Source organism: Ostrinia furnacalis, unplaced genomic scaffold (genome assembly GCF_004193835.3).
Source record: "Ostrinia furnacalis isolate ACB-3 unplaced genomic scaffold, ASM419383v2 OfSCF2810, whole genome shotgun sequence".
In the NCBI taxonomy this organism is placed as follows: Eukaryota; Metazoa; Arthropoda; class Insecta; order Lepidoptera; family Crambidae; genus Ostrinia; species Ostrinia furnacalis.
Window position 1 is genome coordinate 620853 of NW_021133049.1, and position 16618 is coordinate 637470.

The 16618-nt window shown below is 37.2% G+C and overlaps 1 protein-coding gene across 23 annotated transcripts in view; it reads left to right on the forward strand.

Annotated features, from left to right (window-relative positions):
* The window catches only part of Tm1 (tropomyosin 1), a 32798-nt gene that overhangs the window by 3817 nt on the left and 12363 nt on the right, over window positions 1–16618 (forward strand). For 6 of the 23 annotated variants that reach the window (XM_028309661.1, XM_028309662.1, XM_028309660.1 and 3 more), the window contains exons 2-4: window positions 2729–2880; window positions 4591–4716; window positions 16361–16494. In XM_028309661.1, coding sequence (XP_028165462.1) covers window positions 2767–2880; window positions 4591–4716; window positions 16361–16494 — 374 coding nt within the window. In that variant the 5' untranslated portion in view covers window positions 2729–2766. Of the gene's footprint in view, window positions 1–2728; window positions 2881–4590; window positions 4717–7821; window positions 8923–12717; window positions 13208–16360; window positions 16495–16618 lie in introns of those variants that run through there. The other 17 variants (XM_028309655.1, XM_028309654.1, XM_028309657.1 and 14 more) reach the window with 5 other exon arrangements.

Below are 16618 nucleotides of genomic sequence, written 5' to 3' on the forward strand. Positions count from 1 at the left end.
ACTTTCCTAATTTCCTGTACACTTTTTATAACTTCATGAATTTTATTACCTAAATAAAAATCATGAAGTTGAAAGAAGTGTAATAAAACAATTTGAACAAAAATGAAAACATCGAAATTAATGTTTCTTTTTACAAAGAATTATAAAACTGTTTGTGACTTGAGTGTTAATTGAATCGTCGTTTTTAACTTTTATCCGAGAATAACTCCCGGTATAACTGGCACATTGTCAGTGTCAGTATGGGAAATATGTCAAAACTGACGATTTATTCTGAGACTAGCGGCCGCCCGCGACTTCGTACGCGTGGATCTCGTTTTACCCCCCCTTCATCTATCTTACGCGGTTCAGATTTTTTCATACAAATGTTTTTTCCCGCTAACTCCCGTTCCCGTGGGAATTTTGCAATATCCTGTTGTAACTAAGCTTTAAGTTTACTAAGGTACCTGCATGCCAAAATTCAAGCGTCTAACTTAAGTGGTTTAGATTTTTCATACAAATGTTTTTTCCCGGTAACTCCCGTTTCCGTGGGAATTTTGCAATATCCTGTTGTAACTAAGCTTTAAGTTTACTGAGTTACCTGCATGCCAAATTTCAAGCGTCTAACTTAAGCGGTTTAGATTTTTCATACAAATGGATTTTCCCGCTGATTCCCGTTCCCCTGGGAATTCCTAAGTATCCTATAACCTGCCCAGGAGTATGAAGAATAATTGTACCAAGTTTCGTTAAAATCCGTCGAGTAGTTTTTGTTTCTATAAGGAACATACAGACAGACAGACAGACAGACAAAAATTTTACTGATTGCATTTTTGGCATCAGTATCGATCACTAATCACCCCCTGATAGTTATTTTGAAAATATATTTCATGTACAGAATTGACCTCTCTACAGATTTATTATAAGTATAGATTAATATTTACTCTTGTTTGGTCGAATCCACCCTAATTTGTCTAGTTTTCGTAACAAAAAATTTTCATAGCTTGTGTGTTTACCAGCAGTAACATAATCCCAACTAATATTATAAATGCGAAAGTAACTCTGTCTGTCTGTCTGTCTGTCTGTCTGTCTGTCTGTTACGCTTTCCCGCTTAAACCTCGCAACCGATTTTGATGAAATTTGGCATAGAGATAGTTTGAGTCCCGGGAAAGAACATAGGATAGTTTTTATCCCGGTTTTTGAAACAGGGACGCGCGCGATAAAGTTTTTCTGTGACAGACAAAATTCCACGCGGGCGAAGCCGCGGGCGGAAAGCTAGTAATTAGAATATATTTCCATAATGCTTCTGTATTGATACTCTACGAATGAGCGCACTCCATTACAAGGCGAGTGGCACAGACTGCTGTGTTGAGATTAAACCATTTGTTCCGGTTCGCGGTTGCTGGACCGTATGAGTATTGGTTTCACATAAATAAATGCTAATAACGTTATAACTGACAAAGCTTTACCAGCAAATACGAATGTAGCTTTATCTGGCAGTTTGTTATCGTTTTGGTAATTTGTCAGATAACTTTTGGTTCCAGTAGTGTACAACAATCGCACTGGCCGTCCAACTAGTTCCTTAAAGTAGAAAGGATTTTCCCGGAAAATGCCAAATAAAACAGCGACAGAAGACAGTTTTCAATACGGATCATGTTTAAAACAAATATTTTGACCTTTTCCTGTATGCTACCGTCTTGCTCCAATCCAACAGTTTAGTCATCAAATAATATAATTTATCTTCTGGCGTGACTTAGCCGACTAAAACTCGATTACCAAATTGATTGCAATTAGCGTGAACCATGTCAGGCCGCCTGTTGATGTGGAAAATGACCGGCAATGCGGGTCCTTAACCCTGAGACTGGCGATTAGAAAAACGATAATCGTTCGTTAGTCTGAACCGACTGTGAAACACTGCTGCAGCTGGTAGTTGATTTTACTAAAGTAAACAATCTAATTAATTATCTAACATTGGCAAATAATGCTATTGTTCTTGACGTTATTACTTATTACTTAAAATGAGTATTTATTGTAGGTAAACAAAGAGTTAATAACAGTCTCGGACTGCTTAATGATAAATGCTTTCAATAATTTAATTCTATTATATTGCATAATCCTTGTGGCGCTGACTGTACTCAGGTGAATTACTTTGTTTCTTTGCAAGAAATGGTTAGTTACGACCGAGCGCAAACTCTAACAATGCTGTCAAACGCGTGTTGCGATGATTAATGTCAAAGATTACACTCTTTGTTCTTTTGTTTGCTAATTTTGGGAGGATTACTCCGATTCACAAGTGAGATAGGCCGTTTTATAGACAATTGCGTTATGAACCTACGAATGGTCGGTTGTAATGGCTTGCTTAATCTCTCGGTCAGATCAATGCACCTTTAGTTCCATAAATAGTCTAATGCTGCACTCAGCCCGGATTCGGTGAGGCTAACTCAACAATTGTTTTGTATTGTAAACAGATCAGTCACGTAGCTCTGTTCAAAGCTATTTGAAGATTATCATAATCATCGCTGAGCCACATCAGTCCATTGATGGACACATGCAATTAGTTTATCCGTGCCACCTAGCTAGATCTTTTTTTTCAGTCGGAAAATCTTAAATTTACTTCAACCTGTAGAGTGTAGACAAGCTGTTGTTTTGCTTTAATACCAATGCACAAGGAGATATGTTTAAAACCACGATAATATATTGTATAACACGACGAGCCTAGTGAGATCTATCCTAACATCTGCCAATTTTCTTGCAGCTTTTTACACAAGGGAGTAACAAACACAAACCGCCAAAATGGACGCGATCAAGAAGAAGATGCAGGCGATGAAGCTGGAGAAGGACAACGCGCTTGACCGCGCCGCCATGTGCGAGCAGCAGGCCAAGGACGCCAACCTCCGTGCCGAGAAGGTAATAGATCGTGACCTATAAATAGCCGTAGCATTACTTTGAACCAAACTTCTTTGCTCCTTTAAGAAAAAAAACCTTTGTTATTTGTCTAGAAGCCTTCCTTTTCAGCCAGGAAAAAAATCTCACTTTTTCAAGAAGAAAAAAACACAAAAATTGCGATCTTAAAAAAGTAGCATTCTAAATGATAGAGGTTTCTATCATTTTTGAATTTTGAGAAAAAAATCCTGGCCGAAAAGGGTCGTCAAGCGAGATGAACGGAAAACAAAACATTTAAAATCATATGAACTGTAGTGAGCTTCATTTGTTTTATTCATTCGGTAACTATTGTAAAGTCGCAAAAGATGCCCAAAATATTGTTTGTTATCTTCAACGTCTAATTTAAGTATTGAAAAGTACCTATACATTTTATTTTTAATACTTATTAGTTAATTAGCTATGCAAGTAAATATTAGATAATACAGTACCTAGAAGCAGAAAGATAGTGCGGTTATTAAATACATAAGTAACGCCGCGGCGGTGTATGTAAATGCATCGAGGCCATGACAATGATGCCTGCGTCTGTGAGTAGAAACATTATAGTAACATAATAGCATAATTACCAACTTGATTTACTTAATATATTCGTTATTCATGAAAGTTACATAAAGTAAGTACTGCTTGAATACATTAATTTGCATTTGTTTTCTATTTTATTGAGATACTTTTAGATGACACATAAGATATAAACTTTACCTACATATTTAAATAATGACTAAAATATGCAGACTTTTTCTAAATCACACAATTTCGAATCACAGAATGCGTTAGATTGTGTCATAGATATCTACAAAATCACCACAGCAACCATAGTCCTATCCGATTCTCAGCCTAGGAAGAAAAATCCTTAGGCTATACCGAGCCATAAATTAATATACTCACGTATGTAAAACGTGGTAGGTACTGCAACTAATACAGATTGAGTTTACATCAGACAGATACACCTAGGTAATATTTTTGTATCCGGCACCTTTATAAATAGGTAATGGGGATGTTGCCTGGGTCAAAAAGCAAGATTTTAATTAGTCCGTCAGTTAACTTATCAAAAAATACTCTACATGTATTTTTCACTTTTTCAAACTAATGAAAATTTAAAGAGATAAAGCGCCCCAAAGTTCATAAGAAGAGGCCCGTGACGTCAACGCTTGCTTAAAAATGCCGCACGTTGTGACGTCGTGCGCAACTTCAACGCACCGTAACTATGTAATTATTTGTTAGATTGACAAATAAGAATATATGTGTCCAATATTTTTTGATATTAAACATTACGGACTAAAAAAATTCTTTTAGGCAACTAGCCTATTTTACTCAAAATACGTCTCTTACATTTTATTTCCCATGTAAAAGCTTGCAGTTACATAGGTTACGAGCTTTTAGCATTTCATCAACATCCTAGTTCTCTTCTGATTTGCATGGGTCTATTCGACCCACTATTTAACTATTTAACCCACTAAAGCGCGGAACCATCTTTCTGTCTGGATCTTCCAGGATTGGGACCCTGAACAACCAGATTCATAATCGTATCACAGTACAGGACATCCATTCCTGAACATAGAACTCCTCTGATGATTTCCAGATTGGCCGTGTGGTAGCAATCTGCAACCAAAGTGCGGAATCTTCCCTTTCTTCTTTCCTCCCAAACTATCAGGTCACTAACGTAATTTCTGTCTGCAGGCCGAGGAGGAGGCGAGACAGCTGCAAAAGAAGATCCAGACCATCGAGAACGACCTCGACCAGACCCAGGAGGGCCTCATGCAGGTCAACGCCAAGCTGGAGGAGAAGGAGAAGGCTCTTCAGAACGTGAGTACTTAGCACAGAATAATACCGAAGAAAAATTTAGCTTTATGGTGCAAGTACACTATGCGGGCTTACCAAGACAAAGCGCGAGCCCGCACACCGAAGTATGGGCGACACACGGATGGGGGAAGGAAAAAGTAACCGAGATTGTGTTTACACTATTACGTCTCGGTAAGTTTACCGCATAGTGTACTTACAGAGTGATAATGAAGAGACTTTAATGAAAAATCAACTTAAGATACTTGGAATCGTTGAATTTTTTATGAAGTTAATGATGAACTGAAATTAATTCTAGAATAGCTTGATTATCCCTTGCGGAAGTAATGAGGATGACGAGGATCTTGTAAACTTTTAAATAGTGTTGTTTACACGGATGAACTTTTTTAAAGAAAGATTTTATAGAAAACCTTGAAAAATGTGTCAGATTTTGGTTTAACTAGAAAATTGATTTACTAGGGATGAGTATCTTCCATATCATCTCTAGACCACAGATTAATTTATTAATCTAACATGATGTGCTCCACTTTTTACCTCTGTAACGTGATAGTAGAAACAAAAAATGATAGCGCCAATTAATTTACGGATGAAGTGATACGCTTTATTTAAGAAATTCTTTCATTTCCTGAAGCCAAATTATTTAATTGGGATTGTAACGTGTATGTAAGCAATGTCAAACTATGAGGAACTCATACATAACGGCTGTCAGAACCAATTATCGGGTTAGTAACTTTTTCATTACAACACGATGATAACTGTAAATTTTCACGCAAACAATAAATACATTATAGCCTGCCAAAAAATTGTAAGAAAAATAATCGGCAAAAATAAACAGTAAGTACAATCTTTAAGTCGTAAAAAACGCAGTGGTGTATAATGTTACGAGAGCTATCCGTATCGACCAGTTTATTCAGTTGTTATATGTATCACTGATTGCATCACAAAAGAATGTCCGTTCAGCGGTACATTGCGGACGAAATTAAATTGAAAATGTGTGTCAGTCTGTGCAGTTGCAACGAACACGCAACGCGCCAAGAGCCCTGACCCATTGGCATCATCGCGTTGTCGAAATATACTCAAAATTTTATCGATCCAATAATTAATTTGATGCATAATCGTTTGCATTTCCTCTGCTAAGTTAACATCTCGAGGTCAGTCGACGCGACATCGTGAGTGACTCGCCAGACGGAAATTTTCTCTCGATTAAAAATGACGTCATTGATAAAAAACAGGTAGGCCATGTGGGGTTCCCTACGTTTTATCGAAAGTCGTTTCATCGAAGGCCGTTTCATCGAAGCCGTTTCATCGATTGGTCATAATCTCGAACGTACGAAATATCGAATGCCGTATCATCGAATGGTCACATTATCGAATGGTCGAATCATCGAATGTCTTAGTGTCGAAAGGTTGTTTATTAAGTATCAAATATGGGAACATGGGAGGTGACGTTAGGCTGACTTGCACAATCTTACTTTAACTGTGACAAACTTCAAAAATCTGTCAAACTCTACACATAAAAAACCGGTTATCGTCATAGATACGGTCAAAGTTAGGTGGTCCAACTCAGCCTAAGTTAGTTTAAACCCAGCTTTTTTTCCGTAACTTAAAATATCCAACTATCAAGTTTAATGACTTGTGGTTAAGTATTAAGTTAAGTATCAAGAAAATGCGTTTTCAAACCACCAAAATAGTAAAAGAGCGGTAAAGTGATTTAAATTTAGAACGTCAAAGTTGGATTTCGCCGTATGGATGTTTTTTTTAAATTTAGCTTGTACTAAGGAACTAAGGCAAAGGCGTGAGTGCATCATATAGCCAGGTCTGGTGGCCGAACGCTATTATGTTATTCAATAGCTATTTTCACTTTATAAACTCATTTTTTTATATCTGTTACGGCTAAAGATAGTTGTGAACATAAACTTAAGATTAGCCGGCTAAACTTAAGTTTATCTTCGAGAAGCAGCTAAAGTTCGATAACATGTTAGTTTGCGTTGTAATATTCCATCTTTAGCCGGCTAATGTGCACATTAGCCAAAACGAAACGGCTAAAAATGTATTCGATGGGCGCGCCAGGCCGGCGGAGGGCTTGAGGGGGGAGGTGGGGAGACAACGCGCGCGCAGTTTTATTTTGTTTTATTTTATATTTTTAAATACCTACAGAAGATTAAATTGTAATGACCAAATGGTTCCATAATATTTAATTTTAATGATTAGGTAGATATTGTTTTAAGTGATTAATATTTTGTTATTGTAATAATTGTAATTTTGAATACCTACATAGGTACATAAAAGTATGTATAATGAAAGTGATTATTTTTTAACACGTTCCGCCGCGGTAACGGCATATAATTATATGTACAGTAAAAGTGGAATTCATTCATATTATGGCAGTACCTACGGGTCTCGCCGTTTTCACGAAAATCAATCTAAAAATCACTACGGCAACAACCGTCGATTTTACATTAGAGTTTCATAGAGAGCAGACTTGTTGTTGCAAAATATTGTGAACAACAGTACGGGTATAGGTGTATGAAACTTTGTATGAAGAATATTGTTAGTGTCATAGTGGACTGGAGCCAAAATAGTAAACATTATTACATTGTTTCCTTTTCCATTTCCTTCTAAATTTTTAGCCAAGGGCCTGCGGTTACACTTAAGTTTAGCCGGCTAAAGATAGAAGAAACTAACATTAACACCTCGTCGAAGATAAACTTAAGTTTAGCCGGCTAATCTTAAGTTTATGTTCACACCTATCTTTAGCCGTAACATATCGATGTCATGATCAACTCCCTTACTATTAAAAAGTTACACACTCGTTGAACAGTAGTTTAAAGTGACATTTCCATATTAAACGTCACTTTAAACAAGTGTTCAGCGAGTTACTAACTTTTATTAGTCAGTAGGTAACTCTTTAATATACGACCTTTCGACGCTAAGATATTCGATGATTCGACCATTCGATAATGTGACCATTCGATGATACGGCATTCGATATTTCGTACGTTCGAGATTATGACCAATCGATGAAACGGCTTCGATGAAACGACCTTCGATGAAACGACTTTCGATAAAACGTAGGGAACCCGGCCATGGTGCATGCAGTCAGCTCGGCGGAATCCCGCGCTGTGGGGCTGCGTTCCGGCGGTTATTTCGGGCGCTCGACACCTAATATGGGCCCGATGCCCAGTTTTTCGGTAAAAATAGACGTAGCACCCGCTTCGTTCGTCAGTTTGCGCGTGCTTTAACGTTTAGGAATTTTAGACTTAACTTCCCGGAAATTATTTTACATCCTATTCAAATTGATTTTATTACCGAACAAATGAAATCAAACTGCACGATTATTATTCTTTTATGAGTAAAAAAACTTGGAACAGTTTAAATTCAAATAAGGAAGACGTTTCGAATAGTTTGGACCGATTTAAAATTTCCCGCGTTGCTGGTAAACAAAAGCGAGTGACAGCGTCGGTAAAGCAGTTCGATAAAACAAAAGATGGCCGTTTCGGAGCGACTACAGCGCCAGTGTGTTGTTTGTTGGGGCTCGCGATCGTCAGTCAACATGGCCGCCGCCAGTGCGCGGCCGGACGGACCGCGCCGCGCGTAGAAATGTCCGCGTCCGCGCCCCACGCCCCCGGGCGCACCCCCGTGAGGCGCAGGGGGCACCAGCACCACCCGCGGCTGCGGGGCGACCGCCAGCCCGCCCCCAGCGCGCCCGCAAACTACGATCCGTCCAAACAAGTGACCTTAGACAATCAAACAGACGATGTTGTGCCTTGTGTCAATAGTGTTAGTGAATCTCAAGAAGTGACAAGGACGAATAGTGACGATGCACTTTCGAATCGAAATATTATCGAGGACTATGCGATTATTGACGATGAAATCGAGTTTGACAGTAGAATTACAGGCGTGGAATCTCGTGATAGCTCCGAAGACGATTTCTCGTTTAAAGATGAGCGGTCGGCGGGAGACGGCGCCGAAGTGACCGCTGTTGCCTGTGATAATTCTGATGACGACCCTGAAACAGCAGAACTTGCGAAACTTAGATGTACGAGCGAATGTACAGAAGTCTTAGCTGCAAGGGAAAACAGAAGGAGAAGAAGATGTGCAGATTACCCCGGTCTGGCGTTCGGCAGTTCAATTTTTTCGTCGGATACGATGATGAAATTTTCCATCATCAAAAATGAGTTGCAGAATATCAAGAACACGGCATTAAAAAGGGTAATGTCCTACGTTATTTCAGCAAATGTTTTGTTGTGTGTGTGAGGCAAGCGTGGGCCAAATGCGTACAGAACTATTTTTAATCCGGGAAAACGTCGATGTTGCTTCTTGGAGAGAGGCTTCTAGAGGCGATCTCGCGCGTGGCGATCAGCTGAGCCACTGACATTTCGTTTGACAATGTTTACTCGGTCGGTTGCCTTCATCGCCGCTAGATGTCGTTGTAATCGATGGTCGCACGTGGGACCCGCATGCCCTTCCCCTTTTCCCTTAGTGTAGACTTTTATATTCAAGCAATCATTGAACTTTGAATGCTGTCATAAAGTACGTTGTACCCATTTGGCTTATCCAGTCTAGCACTGGTAATTTCAAATAAGTTAGGTAGCTAAGAAAACTGTTAATCTCTTTTTAACCACGACTCTGAAAATCTTAATTAGTTATTAATCCGAAGATTATTAATCATAATTAGTCTTCATCCGCATCCAGATCTTTCAGATTTATCAACATTAATTGGATGGTTATATACAACTAAACATAATCAAATAGACTAAGCCAATGAATAAAATTATGAACTGTTTCTCAACTTACTATTTTTACGTAAATTTCTAGTTTCATAAAATGAGAAGATCAGGAAATATTTAACTTTATTATCAGTCTGTTTACTAAAACGGAGATAGGTACGCACGATTTCTAAAATATATTTATCTCAAACCATATCATAAGCATTTACAAATGTTTTGAAAGCTAGATAACAGGATGGTAAGATGTCACGAACAATAACGAAGCTGGAAAAATAGAGCATTAAAATATAATTTAGGTTTTTGTAGCCGTTAGATGTACGACGTATTTAGAATAATGTATGATAATTTCCACTTCGGCAATTCTGTTTTATGCAAATGAAAGAAATTAACCTGGTAGGTATTAAACGTGCATAAATTGCGAAATGGGCGCATTCAGTACCTACTGACTACCTACCAATCAGAACTTCACAAGTCTTACAACTTTCTAAATTATTCACGAATAAACATTAGTGATGCGCAAACGCGAAATTCCACAAAATTTTATATCGATTGTTCGATAACGCACGCAGTCTATTTGCTGTATCGTTATTTTTATTTATTTCATTGTTTTTTAATGAAGAATAAATCGTTTGATTAACTATATTACCTAGAGAATATTATTGAAATAAATACAAAATATCCACATCAATATTTATTTACTCGTGGACTTATTAACAATAAAATAGACTCGTTTACAAAAGCAAATTATGATTAGGAGAGGAAATACTGACGCAATGGTAAAGTTTCTCGTATTAGCAAACATTATGATTTATTCATAGGATTATGCATTTGTTTAAAGCGTTGTTTATTATGCACATGCAATTAAAACGTCTGTTTACGCACATGCGTGTAAAAATATTGTTATGATATTTTCGTTGCTACATGTATTTTTATGTAAAACGTAGAAGAATTAACTGCACAGTCAAATTATTTATTTTATTTATTTATTAAATACATATTATTATGTATATTTACCGTTACATCTTTGATTAAAATAACCACATTAATTCTAAAAAATAATTATGCGTTTTATTGGAGTCATTAATTTACTTGATACATTAACATGATGCTATTACATCGGTGTTCACCAAGTATAACTGCAGTTCTTCATTATTTACATTGTTTACACGCATATAATTCATTGTTTTAGATTTCTAGGATATTAGGTATGCAATTCGTAATCGTGTTTCCAGCAAAATTGGAATCGAATCAGTTGAAATCTAAAGTAGTACATGGTAGTACTTAAACAGTTGCATGTTACGGTTCTATGGTGTTAACTTCGCTTAATCTGAATACATTTTACAATGCTCATTATACGAAATTTCTAACAGACAGACTTCAAATTATCTTTTTATGCTCTAATTTTTCTGTTCAATTTTTGTTACGTCTACAAATGCGTCTACATGATCATGATACTAAGAAGATATACAGAACTACGTGTATCATTCTAAGAAAGTGATATAATTATTGTAATTGTCTTTACATAATTAATTAGGCTTTATTGTCAGACGAATTCACATTCTTTAAGACAATTATTATTTATTTATAAAAGTTAACACAAATTCGTGTTTGTAGTCATTAGGATAATGTGTAATTGTGCTATTTTGATTTGCTCTAATTTAATCGGGCATATATCCAATTATATTAATTTGAGCCATTGTAATACAACAGTGTTAGCACGTTCTATTTTTTTAATTATAACTTTATACGCGTTAATTACTTATTTAACGCGTACCATTTTTATGAAGTGTATGATAATAATGACAATATTTTGTTGCGTATTTAAATTTCGATTTATTGTTGACCCAACAATTGCATCATTGGTTTGTACTTTAAGTATCGATGATGCCCTTATAAGTACTGTTCACTTTAGCCAGCCTTTGGCTCTGATTAATGGACAACTGCCATATGGCTCACGTGATCGACAGTTGACCGACTTTCTATAAAATATAATAATAGCGTTAAGTCATCAACCTTATCTGAAGAAGCAAAGTTTATGTTAATACTATAAACATAAATAGTTGAACTTAATGATACAATAGCGATGTGCCCTTTTTCAAAAACAAATAAATCATCATTTATATCTTTAAGGAAGGTTGATGTTGGCTTGAATCCGGATATTCTTTAGTTAGAAAATAAGAATGCTTGATTTTTAATTACACTATTCTGTTCAAACAATAATTAAGTAGTCACTGACGCAGACTTAGCCATTTAATTCGTGTATTTGAATAAAAGCATCACAAGTGTGTTTGACCGGTGTGTCTGGAAAGAGCCAAGGTCAATAAAATTAACTTACCTATCCTATTTAACTGAATGCTCTAATATCTGACTCATTGTCGGATGTAAAGAGGTGGTTCGCCGATCACATTTCAATTTTATGCCTTTGTCATTATTTTTAATAAGAAATAAGTATTATATTGTTTTTAATAGAGTACAGGTTTTTAAAGACAGCTGCTATTAAATAATTTAGGATTCAATGTCATGTGATGTTTAAAAGCCGAATTATCATCGTAAACGGAAACAAATCCAAAAAAAATCCTTTAGAAACAGGATGTCTCTTAGAATTTTAAATATCACATTGTAAAAATATTCTATTTCTCATTTTTTCGGTTCAGTTCAGACTCACCAAACCTGAAATCTGTTTTACCGACTGCTTTTTGTAAATCTGCTTGGTCACATAACGGAATACTAAACAGTGGCATATTTTTACGATGACGTCATAAACATTTCGGCTGCTCGTGACAGAATGCTTTCGGCTGGGTGTAGTTTGGACGAGTTGGGTGTCTCTGCGATGTCGCCCATAATTTACAATTTCATAACTAGATGGCGCTGTTGTAACTTGCAATCTCATTAGAGAGCCCAACATGAATCATTCTTATTACTGGCACTTAAATAATTTCTTAAGCGTTTTCATAATATTGTTTCTACCATTGAAAAACATTATTAAAAGAAGAAAAATGAATCAATGAACACAATGTTACTATTTGTCCTATTTCATGAATAGCATTATTCTTGCAAGGTAATTTCCCACTATTCAAATTTACTCTTCAATAAAAGCCCTTCGCTACATTTTGATTCTCTACTTCCGTCGTTTTTTGTGTAAAGTCGTTCAACCGTATCACCCAGCCCATAATTTTGAGTTTTACTTGGTTTTGGCCCTGCGGGAAACAAGCAGTTTGGACTCAGCCTCAACAGGTGGAGCTGCTTGCTGCACGGTCGATTGTGCCTTTGTGAAATGACGTTTAGTCATTCGCTCATTTCGCTGTCAAAGTCTGTCAGTCTATGTGTGATTTCTGGGAATAATTGTTGTTTTTTAAATTAATTTAACTTGTTCCATTAAAGTTAGTGTGGATCAATTGTTATTCGTCGCACACAACGAGTGTGGCTAGTGTCGCCGCGGTTAAGTTGCAGCGTGTGATCGGCGGCCATTTTATTCGCCGGCTGTGTTCATTCGTGCCGAGCCCATCTCCGCGATACGGGGCAATAACGAGCGAGGCAGTCAGTTGGCATTTTCGCGAGTAGAGCGAAGGTGTCTCTAGTTTTTAGCTCATAAGTATTCAATTAAAACACAAAAGTGCATAAAAATGACGACAAATATGCAGCAAGGAACGATCCTGGACGTATTGAAGAAGAAAATGCGTCAGACAAAAGAGGAAATGGAGAAATATAAGGACGAGTGCGAGGAGTATCACAAACGATTACAAGTGGAAATAATGCGAAGAGAAGAAGTAAGAAAACGTGCTATTTAATTGTGATGTGTTCGGTGAAATTTCGGACAAAGTGCATTCAATTTTGTGTTAGAAACCAGTCATTTATAATATGGAAGTTATCACTAGTCTCGTACTATCTACCTATAGTGAGTAATGTCCGGCCATACTTAGGTGTGCAGGCAACGTACGCATGTTTGCTTCTCTTTCAGATTCATCTCGGTTCAATAGGAAAGAAAGAGATAGCGAACAATAATTCTTTTCATAGTGTATTTCTTTCGATTGGTGATTTTAGTATTGCTCCTAAAATGAGGATGGTTTACCGATCGAAGTTGTTTCGAGGTGTGAACGCTTTCGTGAAATTGGTGTTTTACATAATTATCCAGTACGTGGTCGGGTGCCGGTTTCTGTTACACGTAACAGGTTTGGTTGCGTTGGAGGTCGTATACCGGTCTATTGTGGCACATGTAGAGCGAGCCGTCTGGATTCGTAAAGTTCTAACACCCTCAATGCATTCCTGTTGTCGGACGTCCTCGAAGGACCGCTGGCGCCGCGAAGGCGTGTCCGGGCTCCTCGCCGTTATCGCCACATGACGTAACCCAATACGGCAGCATGCCCTTGCCGATTACAAACACCTATTGCTGCTAGTACTACCGAGCCTATTTACGTGCACACGGGAGGATAACATCTATTCCAATTAGCCATAATTACCACGGAGCACAAAATTACATGGCTACACGAGTTCTTTCCATTTTTAAAATCTTATCGGATTACTGTATCAAATGATAAGAAGACTCAAGATAATTCGGTCAGGCGAGTCAGACTTTAATTATTATGGTGAATCTACGATAATTGCAACCGAAAACGAACATAATATAGATTGAGCAGTTAAAGCAACCAAACGTGTCAAATTAATTTTTCGTGCACAAATCTATTTTTCTGCGCTCGTGGGCGTAAACAAACATTGACTCAAACTGTTTGCTGAACAAATAACGCTGACTTCGACTTTATTAAAAGATCTTATTAGATTTATAGCTAAAGTTTAAGAAACCAAAGAGTATCCACCTAAATAAGATACGTCATATAATTTGGAAAGGAATGCAAGTCATTAGAAACTGATAAACGAACAGGTCGAAATAATGACTTATTTCATTAAACGGCTTCATGCACCCATACAAGTACATTTAGTGAAACCGGTACGACGAAATTGTTGAATCATTATTATCAGTGCCATATACTTGAAATTGATAACTTTCTGTAAGCGAAAACATTTCATTTCGTATGACTTGTCTTCATTAATAACGATGATGTATTGAATAGAAAGGAATTTAGCCTCGGGTAGGTAGTTTTCAAGCATGCCATCCAAATTGAGTGACCCTTTGCGTGATTGGGTTGCGTTGCTATTGGACAGGCTATTGTACTGCGTCGCTCAATGGACACCACACAATGGTCCTGCACCGATCCCACAAAAATTAAACAAAGCATTTTGACCATCCATGAAAGTGAACTATGTTATGCAATCGACTGTAACTTTAAATGGCACATGCATGAACAGAGAATGGAATATTTATTGACCGTGGATGCACTTGTTTTTACCGACAAATATTATGTTGTCGATGAGGTCTTTAACCTTTATATAAGATCGGCGGCTTAACTGGCTTCTAAGCCCAAAATAGCCTTCGCGTCAATTTGAATTATGTCTATCAAGTTCAAGGTGACCACACATCGCCACAAGCCAAAGTCTTCGTAAGACGATTATGTATATTTCATGTAAATGCTTCAATAAGAAAGAAAAATAGTTGAGCCAGTAGAAACGAGAGTTGATACGATTTTTTCTACGGCTAGATTGTTACACGTAGTGGCTTGGTTAATTGCCGCTAATGTTGAATAAAGAATGCGTTGTAGTGATACACCCGCGAGTGCAAATCGTTAGTCCCGTCACGACTATTATTAGCATCGGCATGACGACACAGGATAAAAGGAGGAGAAACTGGGACTCGTTTGTGCTTCCTCGCGACAAGGACGCGTGATGTCACCAGCATGTGGCTTGCTGAATATAAATAAACGATGCAAAATATTCCAGCGGACCTTAGATTCATGACACGTCTCGTGTTTCTGCGGGTAACAATGCCTATGACATGACACGAGACCTTACATTGTTATGGCATATTTGGAAATCTTTCAAACATCGATAAATTTGAATAAACGATTGCTACATCACTATTTTTAAAAAATAGCTGGTATAAAGTATTAAATATAAATAGGCCTATTATTATTACCTAGCTTAATATACTTACCGACAATGTTGAGATCAGGAAATAAAAATATAAAATAATATTACCTTTTAGAAACAGTTGACTAACTACTACTCAGAATAGTAATGATTAGCCAGAATGACTAATATTTTCACAATTATTTAAATATTCTCGTCATAAAAGGTGTCAAAGAATTACCCAATAAATCGAAAAAGCACATTCTTGAAAGCAACAATTTGTTTAGTGTGTAATAACAATCACAAAGCATCCAAAAATAAACTAGATGAAGTAACCACATTACGTTATTGGTGGCGTGGGCAAACGGTGGCCAACGGGCAAATGATTCACGGTTAGGAGCACTCGAGATTTGAGTACCTACCTATGGAAAATTTGTTTATTAGAAAAATATAAAATACATAACTTAAGAAACATAGATACATTTCACAGAATAGTTCTTACCTTCTAGAAGACAAACTTAGCTGTAAATAGGAGTAGGTACATTATCAAAACAATGTAGTAGCGTAGCAAAGATTGGCCTCATTTGTACGTTGCACCTGACTAAATGAAAATCTGGCACACTATGAGTACAAGACGCACCGGCTCGTATATTTATTGTTATATTCATGTTATTACACTTAATACATTTTTTAGCTCCTCACACACTCAATAGTTGAAAATGTTAAGGTTTTAGTTGTGATATCTTGTAAACGCTGAATCAAAGATTCAAATTATTTTAACATTGCCATTAAATGCAACTGCAAGAGTTGTTTTATCAGGTGTTGATTACGTATTTTAAGATTTCAAGAATCACGTGATCCATTTCCATATTAAAAACATGAGTTTTGTAGTTGTGACATCTAATAAACAGTTTAGGATAAGTTTTCATCAGCTACTTTTTCATAGAGTTGTTGCCTTCCAGGCCGAGTCCGAGGTGGCTGCCCTGAACCGACGCATCCAACTGCTGGAGGAGGACCTCGAGAGGTCCGAGGAGCGTCTCGCCACCGCCACAGCCAAGCTGGCCGAGGCCAGCCAGGCTGCCGATGAGTCCGAACGGTGAGTCCGAACTGGTTTATGGCCAACTGGCCAGAATTTTTTGTCGATAAAAAAAAAGTGACGCTATCTAAAGTTTTTATTTCTTTTTAAAAATATTAGGCGGTTATTTTTTAAACAAACTGGC